General features: G+C 42.2%; 1 protein-coding gene across 2 annotated transcripts; it reads left to right on the top strand.

Moving 5' to 3' along the window:
• Positions 1-280: 280 nt before the first annotated feature.
• MLANA (melan-A) lies at positions 281-12,726 on the top strand. Of its 2 annotated transcripts, none has more exons than XM_059071936.2 (5): positions 281-336; positions 1,570-1,671; positions 4,129-4,225; positions 9,159-9,272; positions 10,590-12,726. In XM_059071936.2, the coding sequence occupies exons 2-5, from the start codon at positions 1,595-1,597 to the stop codon at positions 10,656-10,658; spliced, it is 357 nt and encodes a 118-aa protein (XP_058927919.1). In that variant the 5' UTR covers positions 281-336; positions 1,570-1,594; the 3' UTR covers positions 10,659-12,726. The 2 variants fall into 2 exon arrangements, with proteins under 2 accessions (XP_058927919.1, XP_066896247.1); XM_067040146.1 differs by lacking the exon at positions 281-336 and adding an exon at positions 495-668 and having other exon boundaries at positions 10,590-10,891.
• Positions 12,727-14,354: the final 1,628 nt, after the last annotated feature.

Raw genomic sequence — 14,354 nt, 5'->3', positions numbered from 1 at the left:
GTTTATCTGAAATTCACATGTAACTAGGAATCCTATATTTTATCTGGCAACCCTACAGAGAAGGGATCGGCATTTAAAATTAATGGCTTCCCTAAGATGAAACCCTGGGATTGGGGAAAACAGAGGCTGCAGTGAGTTGTGACTTTTTGAGGAGAGGAATGAAATCAGTTTCTTTCACGCCAATTAAGCAATCACAAACGACTCCATCAGAAATCCAAACTCGTGACTAACATGGGACTCAAGACCAGGAAAAAAAAATTAAAAAGATTAACAGCCAGAGAAGCAATCTTCACACACACGGCCAGCCAGCAGACGGAGTGGATCCCATTCAGGCAGGTAAGAGCATTGCCATCTCACCCATTCTTTCAGAACAGAACAGGGTTGGGAGATTCTGGTGTGATCCTCCAGCCTCCATGACTCCTGGCTGTTGGCAGAATTCCTCCTCAACATTTATAATTATCCGACTTCTGAGGGTTCACAGAGTCTCCTCCTAGGTCCTCCCTCTAGGCTGCCAGGAAGCAAAGCAGAGAAGCAGGAGAAGCAGTTGTTCAGACTGCAGCTGGATCGTGAACAGCTGTGTCTGCTCCCTTGAAGAACCACTTTTCTTGGCTCAGGCGGGATGAGGTGCATTTGGTGAGCCCACACTTTGCCAAGGCTCAAAGCTGGAGGTATAGATTTACAAACCAACTTAATGCAAAATTAATTAAGTTTTGTGTCTATCATTTTGAACACAGAGTTCACCCCTACATTATTCACCTGAGATGATCAGTGAGTTCAAGTGTGATTCCTTCCTTACAACTGGGAAGGGAAAATTACACATGAAATGCCCCAGGGAACAGGTTCATGGGTTAAACTCTCTGCTCCTCTCTCCCACTTTTCTTCAGCTGTTTTAAACAGGCTCATTAATACAACCCTATGGGGACCAGACCTTTGGGATTCATGAGAACAATAAGAGGAAAGAAAAAAACACACTAGCAAGGAGAGAAGAGAAACAATTGTTGATTTTTAGCAAGCACACTCTAATCATGACCACTGAAGTTCATGACCTTTTTTTCTATTTGTTTGTATCATAGTTTAAAATTTTGTATTTTGGGGCAGTTTCATTTTTTGGAAAATGGGCTTGGAGGATGCTGTGCTAGGCCACACACACATTATGTCATCATAGCCTTCTATTTGTCCAATGATCGACATAAAATAATACATTTGGAGAGAAATAACTCCTCTTATTAACCACAGTCTTGGGCCAGGGAAAGTAAGGAATGAGTAAAAATGCTTCTTGTTTGTTTCTCTACAAGTTTATGGTATAGAGTCAAATTAAAGGTCACATTTTTTCCCCCAAATTATAACTCAGTTTGAAAGTTTTGTTCCTTTTGTTTGTGGTTCCTTCTTTGAACCTGAGCAATTTGCACTTGATATTAGTGAAAGAAGGAGGTGCAAATCCTCTCACAGGGAGAAACCAGAGGGTTTGGCTGTCATTCCTGGTCACCTAGCGAGAGTCTTTGTGGGTGTTTATGAGATGTAAGAACATGTTGGATGCGTGAAATAACACCTGTGTGCCCCTGCTGTTAGGTGACCCGAGGCCTGACCCCACAAGATGCCAAGAGAAGAGGCTCACTACATCTATGGTTCCCCCAAGAAGGGGCACAGCCGCTCCTACGTCACAGCTGAAGAGTAAGTTCAAAACCAGACACAGCGGGGTTTCCAGTTTGCCTTTTGCTGACACAGCCTTCTGGCTTCCCCCAGCACATGCCTGTCGTAAAACTCTCTAGTGTCTATTTCTCCAGAAAGTAAAGACCCTGGCAGTGAGGTGAGGAGACCCTGTGGTCCTACAAGGGACCTCAAGCTTCTCTGAGGCCAAAGAGGCAAGGAGGTAGGAAAGGTAAAAAGCTGGATCTTGCCATTTTTGTCTGCATTCTTGGCTATGAGGCATTCATTGTAGGTTCTCAGGCTGAATAACATCTGTCTGGGAGCAAGATGCCTCTTTCCTCAAGCCTTGCCTGTCTACTCCACTCAGTCTCCGGGATGTGGTTTGCAGACAGAACAAAGGCAAGTTGCCAAAGGGCAAGTGAGGATGAAGGGTAGATGTGTGTGACTCCACCTGCTGACTAACTCCAAGGTGAAGAGGGTCATAACTTTTGCGTCAATACTTTATCCTAAAGAAAGGTGTTTCGTATTATGAATTAACTTAAAATAAGTATTTACATGATTAGACATTTCTAAGTGCTAAGCATTGTATACCAGCCCAAGATGCTACTCTTGCCTTTGAAAAAATCTTGCAACCTAGTGGGAGAGTTAGGCATGGGGTAATTTCGGCAAGTGTGTGCTGTGATGGGACCACAGGCTGTAGGACACACTCTGCATCGATGAGAGTGGGCAAGGTGGGGGGATAGTGGCAGGGCCCCTCCCACCCCGAGTAGAGACTCCAACAGGACAAACGAGGAACCTGGTTTTTATGTGGACCATCTCTTAAGTGGTCTGCTCAGAACTTCCTGCAAATCTGCTCTCTCGGGAAAGAACTGCTGAATAGCTTTACCAGAATGACCTAGCAGGGGCAAGAGACATGAAGAACCCATCAAAGGCACCGAGAAGGAGTTCAGGCTGGGGAGATCTTCTGAAAAAATGTCCCAAGAGCAAAAATATTCTCTTGCACATGGTGTTAGGCAGGATATCTTTCAGCTCTTGTATGGTGACTCAACAGACTCTGTGAAACCACCATCAAGAGAGGTTCTCAGTTGAGGGGGCATAAGCCACCTATAGAGCTTGTGAAAATGTAGCTTCCTAGGCACTGCTACCCAAGAGGCTGACTCAGTAGGTCTGGGCGCGAGGGGCCCAGGATCTGCACTTTAACATACATCTCAGGCAACTCCACTGCAGAAGGTATCTGGGTGACATCTGAGGAGCCCTGCCTGGCTGGGCAGTGGGTTCTTGTAGTGTCTGGCACATCCCAGTGTTCTCGGCTCTCACTAGGCACGTGTGAGTGCAATGTAACTGTGTGTGAAGAGCTGGAACAGAAGGCTTCCCTGGTGGCGCAATGGTTAAGAATCCGCCTGCCAGTGCAGGGGACACGGGTTCGAGCCCCGGTCCGGGAAGATCCCACATGCCGCGGAGCAACTAAGCCCGTGAGCCACAACTACTGAGCCTGCGCTCTAGAGTCCACGAGCCACAACTACTGAAGCCCGCGTGCCTAGAGCCCATGCTCCGCAACAAGAGAAGCCACCACAGTGAGAAACCCACGCACCAAAATGAAGACCTGATGCAGCCAAAACTAAATAAATTGAAAAAAAAAAAAAAAAAAGAGCTGGAACAGACCTCTATGTGTGTCAAGATGTCCAAGGGAGTGACCACAGACCTGGGGGGTGGAATGCGAGCACAGGCATGCTGGGAGTTGAATCAGCTGCCTCCAGTCACGAGAGCCCACTGAATGTCCCCGTGACAGCTTCATTTCAGGAAAGGGCGATGCAGCAGGAAGGGCACTGGCTGGGTAGCTCGGGCCAGTTGCTGGGAATGTTGTTTCTGCTGCTCTCTGGTTGTACAACCTTGGGCATTTTACCAGCCTAAAAGCTTGAGGACGTCAGATGTGAAATGAACATCCTACCTAACCCAGTGGATTGTTGTGGGCCTATAGTGGGGTGCTTGCCCCAGTGGTTGGCAGAGTTGTTGTGAGAATTCAACAATCTAATGCATGTAGAATGGTTATCATGGTGCCCAGCTTACAGCAGACATTAAGTCAATGTTCGTTTCCACTTCTTTTCTGTGGACTGATAGTTGGGGAAAATGTTTTAAACTAGCCCTAATGAAAAGAAAAGATAATTCAGTCTCAATAAATATGTTGTCCGCATAAGGGTCAGTTGCTACTGCACCTGTTGCCCCTGGAACTTGGGTGCTGGGGCCCAGGCCAGTTAGCGCTGCTGCTGTGGGCACATACCTGAGAGGCTTCCAGAGATGGTCCCGTCCCTGGGTATGAGTGCTGGAGGACTGGTGGGTGCTTGGTGTGGCGTGGGGTGGGACACTCCTTGGGGACTGCTCTGATGGCAAAGCCTCTGTGAAGAGAACACATTGATGCACATTTCATTATAATCTGGAACAAGGTTTCTGTACCAAGATGTATTTGTCTATCTCTCGGGCCAGGGCTGCAGGGATTGGCATCCTGATAGTGATCCTGGGAATTTTACTGCTCATCAGCTGCTGGTACTGTAGAAGACGAAGTGGATACAGAAGCTTGAAGGTGGTAAAGTTCCCACTGCTGGGTCCCTCCGGATCAAAGACCTCCTTTCTCCTTCTTTCTCTGAATTTCTGGGGAGTGGGGTGACATTCTCATGATCACCTTTAGCTCTGATTCCTGGTTCCAATGAGCCTTTCTCTCCATTGTACTTCTTGTAACTCTTCCTTTGCCTCTGCCCACGTGTGAACACCAATCAGGAACTTGGTCCCATCTTTTCGGTTCCACTCACAGGAAACTCGAGTGCCTATCTGTGTGTGTAGCTGAGCACTAATGGTTTGTGGGGCACAGGGGAAGGGTTCATGGTTCTCTTGCACAGTGGACAGCAGCATTTGAGACACTCCAGATCTTACCAGTCCTTCTGGGGATCCCCACTGGCTCTGTTACTCCAATTAAAGGCCCACTCCTCTCACCTTGCCTCTTCACCCCTTTCCTCCCAGGTTGCCTGGGAATTCCAAGTTCTTCTAACTCTGTTAGCAAGCAACCCATCATACCCAGGACCTGTCCAGCCATCAGTGCGGTGAGGAAACCATCCACCCCTCAGCAGCACAAAAGACCACCAGGTGTTTAACAGACTCTTTCCTCCACTGATGGCCACTGTGGTTTTAATAGGATTTTTGCTCCTTTACCCATATGAGCAGGAAGTTAACAAATGACACGGTCCAGCCTTGGGGTAGCAGGATCTTCCACATATGAGAAACATCAACAGAGTCTCTAAACTATATAGACGACAGGTTTCAGAAACCTTGCTTCAAAGCCAGGTAGCACTTTGGAACTTAAGCATTCTCCACAGTGAGAAATGGGATGGAAGGAGAGTTGCAACTTGCTCTCTCTCTTTCTCTCTCTCTCCCTCTCTGTCTTGTTATTGCAGATCTGAAAGCTTCTGAGGTTGATAAGTAATGGAAAAAATTTTGTATTTACAAAAGATGTTGGAAAGTTCCAGTCCTCATTCAGAAAGCACTTCATGCAGAGAAAGAGGTTCTGTGATGGAGGGGAGGACTGGCCTGGGTGGAGGGGTGGAGCCTGCAGCAGTCGGAGGAGGAGAAAGGAAAGGTGAGAGCTGTAGCTTCAAATTTCTTCTCCTCCTTGCTGGGAAGCCTGGGCAGTCCCATGTGTCCCTTTCCCTAATGCCCATCTTGCCATAGTGTCCCAGATACCAACCATGGAAGACAGGGTGAGCTTGGGGGGATACAGCCACCAAGCAGCAGTCCTCCAGTGTGGTGACATTTATGGGAAGGAGAAGTTTCTGAGCCTGAATAAGACTTCAGACCAAGTTCTGTAGCAAAGCCTTGGGTTAGGAGGTTAGGGATAAAACTCTTTGCTCTCCGCCACACACTCCATGTGTACCTCTAGCACTGGGTTATGACGTTGCCTTGTAATTTGTTATTTACTTTTTACTTCTTCACCCCTTCTCTTCCTCCCATTTATGAGTTGGGACAGGGAATGTTTCTTATTCATCTTTGTACCTCCAGTGCCTAGCACGGTGCCTGGCACACAGCAGTCACCCAATCGTACGGCATAAGGAGTTGGTCTCATTTTCTGCCATTGACTTGCTTGGTGGTCTTAGATTTTCATTTCTCTGAGCCTCATTTACTCTATTATACACCTAGACACAGATGATATAACATGCTGTGTATCAGTTTTTATTTAATATGTTTTCTTCTATAATTAAAAAAATTCATTCTATGTTTGCATATTTAAAAAAATTTTAAAAATAAATAAATTTATTTATTTATTTACTTTTGGCTGCGTTGGGTCTTCGTTGCTGCGGTGGGCTTTCTCTAGTTGCGGCGAGCGGGAGCTACTCTTCGTTGCGGTGCGCGAGCTTCTCATTGCGGTGGCCTCTCTTGTTGTGGAGCACAGGCTCTAGGAGCGCGGGTTGCAGTAGCTGTGGCCCATGGGCTCTAGAGAGCAGGCTTAGTAGCTGTGGCACACAGGCTTAGTTGCTCCGTGGCATGTGGGATCTTCCCGGACCAGGGCTCGAACCTGTGTCCCCTGCATTAGCAGGCGGACTCTTAACCACTGTGCCACAAGGGAAGCCCTATGTCTGCATAGTAAAAGAAAAATGATTTAGTCTTTCAAGGAGTAAAAACTCTACAAACTCAGTATGTTGGTACCCATTTCCTAACTGTCCACGATTGCTAGCTAGCTTGATGCTACCTGGACAAAAAGGCAACGTGTTTGCTTTTTTTTTTTTCTTTCTGCTTCAACACTCTCATCTTAAATGTGTTCAGTTGAAGAGTAACAGTCTTATTGTTGTGGGCTCAGACACTGAGCATTTTGCCTGGTGTAGTTCAAGTTCAACCTGCCACCCTCCATTCCTCCAGATCTAGACCAGTGATTTGCAGAGTTTTTGGAATTTTTATGAGATAGAACTGTGTTTAAATTCCCTTGTTTCCTAATGTTTAAAAATGCTGTTATTTATTTTTAAAATTAATATTAAAATCTTGTTTTGAGACTTTCATATCTCCTGAAAAGCCAGGTTGGGGACCAGCAGTCTAAGAAGTTTAGGCAAAATTATGTAAAATAGTGCATTAAGTACTGCATTTAATTACATAATCATCTCCCTGTCTCTCTTTGGTGATTCTATTTTCATTATAAAGCAGAAGAACATAAGTGATGATAAACGCAAGTTTTGGGTACCTGAATCACTCCACCTGTAGCAACCTTCATTAGGCTTTGAAATATGTTTATTCTCCCACTTACACTGACCACAGAATGGTAGAAAGGTTGGTTGGAATTAAGGTCTCCTAAAATTTCCCCTTTGGCTAACAATTCCCCTTAGATCTGAAAAACATCTGAAAGGAAAGACTGCTTTTTGCAGCAATGTGTCTCAGAGGAAAATGATTTGTAAGGCAGTGGAAGTTGGCTTTCATATTTATCAGTTTTACTCTTTCACTTGGGAAGTTTAGGACATAATAGTTTTGATTCTTGGGGAAGAATTTAAAGGCTCTGCTGATTGCTCAGTTTACACTCATGTCTTGCGGTGCCATGTGTCTCAATGTATGGTCAGGGGCCTTTGCACTTGAATCACTTAGGGGTCTTGCTAAAATGCAGATTCTGGGACCATCTCTGATGGTCGGACCCGGGAACCTATGTTTTAACACACACACTGAAGTTTGATGCAAATACAGAGAATTGGCCGTGAACTGGGGAAGTGGCCCATGCTCCTATCCTATGGCAGGCGAGGATTAAAAAAAAAAAAAGGAATAAAAGCAATAATTGAGGTAAAGGGAGAGAATGCATGAAACACCTTACCTGAGATATATTGCTGGGAGTGGTGGAGGGTAGCAGAACCTCCCTGGGCCCTCATGTCAAAATTGGGGTTCTTGTGTTTATATGCTTTCAAGGGGTAGTGTCAATAATGATTTCAGACTAGAGTTTAGGAAAATTACTTACTTACAGTCTGCACACTGTGTGGGTATCACCTCCAACCATGTGTGGCCTCATCCAATTGATGTTCCAAACACTTCTCCTCCCTGGGAGACCTGCCTTGATGCCCTTCTCTTCCAACCCAGTAACCCCAATAATCAGCCATCGTCTGCAGACAAGCCTGCAGAGGCACTGAACACCTGCACAGCCTCCCTGTTCCAGCCCCCCTCAGCCAGGACCACAGAGAGCTGCTCTTGCCCTACTGGTGGACTGGGTTCAGATATGTTTGGGTCTGTATCTTAAAAAAATGAATTAGGTGCGAGCATTTAAAAGTAACAGCTTACATAAAAATCTTAATTTCTAGTTTCTTTTCTTAAAAAAATCAAAAGATCTGGCAAAAACTGGCAACTATGCAGTGGTTTGTGCCTTTAGATGGGATATACACTCCCTCCTGTCCTATGGTCCCCACTTGACCTCCTCCTCCCTCTAAGTGTCTGAGCATAGCTGAGTCACCCCAGGCACAGGCGATAAGAAACTGCATTGTCTGGAGAGCAGAGGTTCTCTGTGTGGCCCTGGACCAGCAGGATCAGCATCACCCAGGGAACTTGTTAGAAATACAAATTCGTGGGCCTTCACCCTAGACATACTATGTAAGAAATTCTGGGTGTGAGCCCAGCAGTCTGTGTTTAACAAACCCTCCAGGTGATGCTGATGCATTCTAAAGTTTCAGAACCACTGCTGTGGAGAATTTAACAGTAAAAGCAACTAAAAATTAGTCTGCTATTTATAATCACAATGTGCCAGCAATTTTAAACAGTGTCAGTAATGAAATACTCCCCCTCACTAGGGTGGACCGCTCCTGCAGTCCCCATTTTGGTATGTGTCTCTGCCTTGCATAAATGGTTGTCATTCTATTCTAGGGATGGAGAGCATTACCCCCTAAACCTATGCAAACCACCTAACTAAGCTTTTACCCACCCTTCCCCCAATAACTCAAGGTGCACGACAGCCTTTGACTGACTTGCCATCATTGTTGTGATGTGACTTGGAAGCTCAGTGCTACAGCCACAGCATTTCTATCATAACACAGGCATTCATACTGTTTCAGATATTTTGCTGTCATTATGGGGAAGGCAGAAATAAACAGTGTCCCTGCTGTCAAGTTGCTCATATGCTTGTCCTTACTGTGATACCAGCTCTTGCTTCACCAGCTCTAATCTATTCCACTTGTAACCATTCTCTGAGAGCCATTTTTTAGATTCACTCTTTTTTTCCTTCCCTTCAAAAATATTCGCTGACTAACTAGTGGGTGTCAGCCACTGTACTGGGTGCTTAACCTTTAGTTAATTCCCATAACAATTCTGAGATGTAGGCGATATTATCTTCATATTACAGATGAAAACACTGGAATTCAGAGAGATAAAGTGACTAGCCTGAGGATACACAGCGAATAAGTGGCAGAACCAAGATTAAAACCCATTCTTAAAACTTTGGCTTCTTCCTCTTTTCTTTAATGGACTCAATTATTTTTTCCTCACCCACTTACCTTCATGAATTCACATTTCAGGACAAAAGCATTCATGCTGGTACTCAAAGTACCTTAACAGGAAGATGTTCATGTGAGGGGCTTGGTCACCAGGACGCCAAACTGCCTTTTCAAGAGAACAATTGTGAACCTGTGGTAGGTTGAGATCCTGCATCTTGGTGTTTTTGTGTATGGCTGGTTTTAACTTAAATGAATAAAATTATTCCCATTTAGAAAGCAAGGGCAGTGTGAATGTGCTTAATGCTACTGACTTTAAAAAGTGGTTAAAATGGTAAATTTTTGCTATGTATATTTTACCATAATAAAAAATAAATAGTAAGATTAAAAACAAAGGAATCATAGAGATTTTCTTAAATTGTGTCCTCTCATACTCAGATTTTCCAGGGTCAATAATGAGTCCCCTACATGTAAGATCTAAAGGAAGAATTTGGTTCTGGATACAATATCCTTTTTGTCTTATGTTTTTAGTGTAATTGCCTTTGTCCTGAACATAGATATTATCTAATGGAGAAAAAAAAAGTACCTACTATTAATTGTAGAGAGTTGCACTGTCCAATAGGGTAGCCACTAGTCACATGTGGCTATTGAACACTTGAAACAGAGTTGTTTGAATTAAGATGTGCTGGAATACATACCAGATTTCAAAAACTTAGTATGAGGAAAAGAGTATAATTCATTAATGATTTTTATATTGACTACATGTCGAAGTGATAATATTTTGGTAGGTGGGGTTAAATAAAATATATTAGTGAGATCAATTTTACCTGTTTCTCTTCATTTTTTAAACTGTAGCTACTAAAAGTTTTAAAATCATGTATGTGGTGCACTCTATTTCTATTGGACAGTGCTGGTATAGATGTAGTACATCACAGCTTTTGAGAGCACTGACTCCAGAGCCAAGTTACTCCATGACTTACCAGTTGTGTGATCTTCGGCAAGTGACTTAACCTCCTTGTGCCTCAGTTTCCCGACCTGTAACATGAAAACCTTGACAATACTCCCAGGGTTGTTGTGAGCATTAAATGAAGGCCTGACACATTTGTGCTCTGTTGATAGTAGCAGTGGCCTTTAGACACCACTATAGGGATTTATGCTTGTGGTAAAGATGCAGTGCGATAGGTGTTTGTATAACAGGATTCAAGAATTCATTAGTTAGGGTTTGGGGCTTCTACTGACAAGGATAATCCAGGTATAAATAAGTTTCTGAAATTTTGGGGAAGCCACTTAGCCCTTTTTTTCTCTGCCATTGTTTCCCCCAACAATGTTTCAACATATATACTTGTGTAACCTAATAACGACTACCTCATTGGGTGGAAATTAGCTGTGGACAGTTAAACAAGTTTCAATCCAGAGCAAAAGTATAAACATCACGCTAACTATTTTGACTTAATCCCTCTTCCAGAACCATATGCACTGCTGCCAAGCCTGTGCTCTTCTTTCTCACCCTCACAGGTTCCCAACGCTCCACCTGCCTATGAAAAACTCTCCACAGAACAGTCACCACCACCTTACTCTCCGTGAGAGCCACCAAAGCCCCTGAGAGATGCTGAAATGATTTCCCTCACACTTTTTGTTGAATTTGATGTGGACATGTAATGTTCTGCTTCAGAATGCTGTAGAAACAGTGTACATTATCTCTACTATTAAGCTGAGTGTTAAATTCTTTATAGGGCAACTAGCAATACTGATTGAGGAAATGATGAGAAATATTAAAATGGGAAAAGCTTTGTCAATAAACATTGTAATGGATGATAGTATCTGTGCTAGTAATAATAAATCTACAGTATTATTTTCTGAGGGAGATCTTTCAAGTGTGTGTTCTGGGATCATTTGATTTCTTTTAAAGTTGAAATATGGCTAATAAGTAACAAACTGCTATTCTGATTTTTGAAGACACAGCCTCTTGACCTACATGAACTCTAACAGGACTGTTGCAGGTGAGTCTGTGCTACAGAGCACTCACAAAGGATACCTTTACAGGTTTAAGACCAAGAGCTAAATGACCTACCAAATTATAGTCAGATTCATCTGATCAGGAAAGTGTCAGTAATGTCTCTTTGTTTTCTAAAATTCCATGATGCTACAATAATATACTGCAGAGATCCTGTATCTTCAGCAATACCTATTGTGCAGTTCTAATCACATTTCACTTCAAGGATCAATGCTATGATAATTAATGACAAGAACTTTCTGTTAAACCAGAAGGTGGTGTAAGGACTTGTAAACAAGTAAAAGCTACTGTAGTTTGGCTGATGTCTTGTCTTAAATATTCCAAAGGCAATTTAGCTCCTTTGAGCTCCCAAATCCCTCTCAAAAGCACATACAGAAGAAATCATAAGGGACCAGTAATTCTGGAATGGTGTCATTATTTGTATAAAAATATTGCAATTTATCTGTTTGACATCTATATAACATTATTTGTTTTTCTTTTCACTGAAAAAATTTTTTGGCTTAACTTGTATCACCATCCTAAATGGAAAATCAGTATCATTTTTCATGAGTAGAGGATGATTATAAAAAATGAAGATAATGAAAGCAAGTTACTTTTATTGAAACCTAGGAAGATACTGATGGTCACAGAATGCTGTCAACTTGAGACTTGCCCTCGTTACTAAAGAGGGAAATTAGCAAGAATCAGAGAAAATCTTTTGACGTAATTAGAAGGCTTGCAAGAGAAAGAAATGACTTGCTCACTCTGTGACTCACTGTTGTTTAATGCCAAGTCAGTAAACCACCTAAAATCACCTTGTGTCACTGGAAATGCCAGTGTGGCATAACTGCATCATTTTCACCCAAAGACAAGATTGCACAGAGGAGGATAAAAACACTGAATAAAGAGACATTACACACATTGAAAAAAAATGTCATTCCACAAAATACTAAAAGACCCCCCCACTGCCCTTCCTGATTCTGTCCAGTCTTACCACTTAAAATAAGCCCTCTTCCTCCTGTTTTCAAACAAATAAATTCTGAAAAAGAAAACTTCATTAGGATTTGGCCAGCTTCTGTCCTCCTGACAGGGCCCTGTCTGAGCCTCAATCCTCCCCTTCTTATAGAAGAACCTGTGCCCCTCCATGACCAACCACAGCTGCTTATTTATTTACTATTGTGTGTCACTGAACCACCCCTCCACCCTGCTATAACCAATCCTCCTGTAATTAATAAAAGTGTTAGTGGGAATGTAAAAAAAATGTTTTTGACAAAAGAATAAATTTGGATCCCTATCTCACACCATTACAAAAATTAGCTCAAAAAAAATCATAGAGCCAAGTATAGGAGTTAAGACTACTTCTTAGTTAAGATTTCTCCTTGTTTCTCTTAGGAGAAAACAAAAGAGTAAATCTTTGCAACGTTAGTTTTGGTAATGGTTTCTTAGTTATGATGCAAAACCACAAGTAATGTTGGTAAATTGGAATTCATCAAAATTAAAAGCACTGTGCTTCAAATGAAGGACAAATCAAGGAGAAGACACACAGCACTGGGAGAAAATATCTGCAAATGATATAACTGATAAGTAAATTAATTGTATGTGGTATATATAAGTAACTCTTACAACTCAACAATAAAAAGAAAACCCAATTAAAAAGTGAGCACATTTACCTCATTACTTATTTCTATATATATTGAAAATCATGAGTTCACACTGATAACTCCAATTTTAAATCAACTACAAAGGGTTCATTCTAACTTTTTTCATTCTGACCTCTTTTCATATTTTTAAATCCATTTCTCCCCATAGTGAGAAAATGGCTTCTGTTAATCTCAAATTACCAATTTACTGCATGAATCACCTTTGTATGTAAGCATTTCACCATCTATCTGTCATGCCATCCCACACCCTCAACAGATGCCCTCCAGTCCTTGCTCAGACCTCGAAGTCTTGCTGTGGACCACCATCAGCTCCCTAACTGGAACGCACCTCACCCTGCTCAGGCACCAATACCCTGTGCCCAAGCTTCTAACTATGGCTGCCTCCCCCTGACATAGACCTGCTATGGTACCACCCGTTCCAACATCCAGATATTGGCCTCATGTGGCCAATAAATAAATAAGTAAATAAATAAAGTTAGGAGAGAGAAAAGTATTCTTAAAAAAAAACAAAAAAAAAGTGTGATGCAAATTTGCAGAAAATCAAAATCAATCGAGGAGAGAATTTACTGCATATAAATCGAGAAGAAATGTCCCAAAGTGCACAAAAATATTAGTCATATACATCAGAAGCATGACCCCTAGAAGGGATGGTCTTGAGAAAGAGTTGGAAAGAAGCACTTCCTTTTATCAAAGCTGGATTGTCTCCCATGAGAAAAAAGCTCAAGAAAGTTGTTCGGCAGCTTGGCTGAGTGCAAGTCCACTGAGCTAAGAAAATAAAATAATCAAAACAGACAAAAATTGGCTGAAGCAGTTTAAATTCCAGCTTTTCCCAAGTTGCCCCCACTGTTCCACATGCAGCCCTGGTCAGAGGTGGGAGAGTATCAGGAGACTCCCTGAATCATGAGGTCTCAAAGGAAGGGGGAGGTTTCAGCTGTGAGGGCTCAGGCATGAGCATCACCTGTAGGTCTGATTCAGGTTTACAGCAGCCAACTCCTAAACATCCATAGCAGGACATCTGACTGTTTTCTCTCTTTAAAAATAATTTAAATAAATCTCTTTTCAGATTAACTGCTTTTACTTAATTGATGCTACATTTGCTCAAATTGAAGTTTGATAGAATTGTTAATTCCCAAGATAGTATTTTGCAAATCTAGATGGTTATAATAAAATTCTTACGGATATTAGACCATTACACTCTAGAATTAGATCCATATATGTATTGTATTTAGGTTGAACTAAATGGTCCACTATTATTTAACCCATAATTGAATTTTTATATGATCAGGGAGAGACATTTAAATCAATAAAGACCATTTATATATGCTATGAACTGTCAGGAGAAATCTGTAAAAAAAAAAACAACCTACTTATCTCAATAAATTTTGATTTAAAAAGTGATATAAAACAAGAAACCCACCGAATGTAAATTGATACAGCCACTGTGGAGAACAGTATGGAGGTTCCTTAAAAAACTAAAAATAGAATTACCATATGATCCAGCAATCCCACTACTGGGCATACACCCAGAGAAATCCATAATTCAAAAAGACACATGCACCCCAATGTTCACTGCAGCACTATTTACAATAGTCAGGTCATGGAAGCCACCTAAATGCCCATCGACAG

This window comes from Kogia breviceps, chromosome 8 (assembly GCF_026419965.1).
Source record: "Kogia breviceps isolate mKogBre1 chromosome 8, mKogBre1 haplotype 1, whole genome shotgun sequence".
Lineage (NCBI taxonomy): Eukaryota > Metazoa > Chordata > Mammalia > Artiodactyla > Physeteridae > Kogia > Kogia breviceps.
This window is presented reverse-complemented; position numbering and strand designations above follow the sequence as displayed.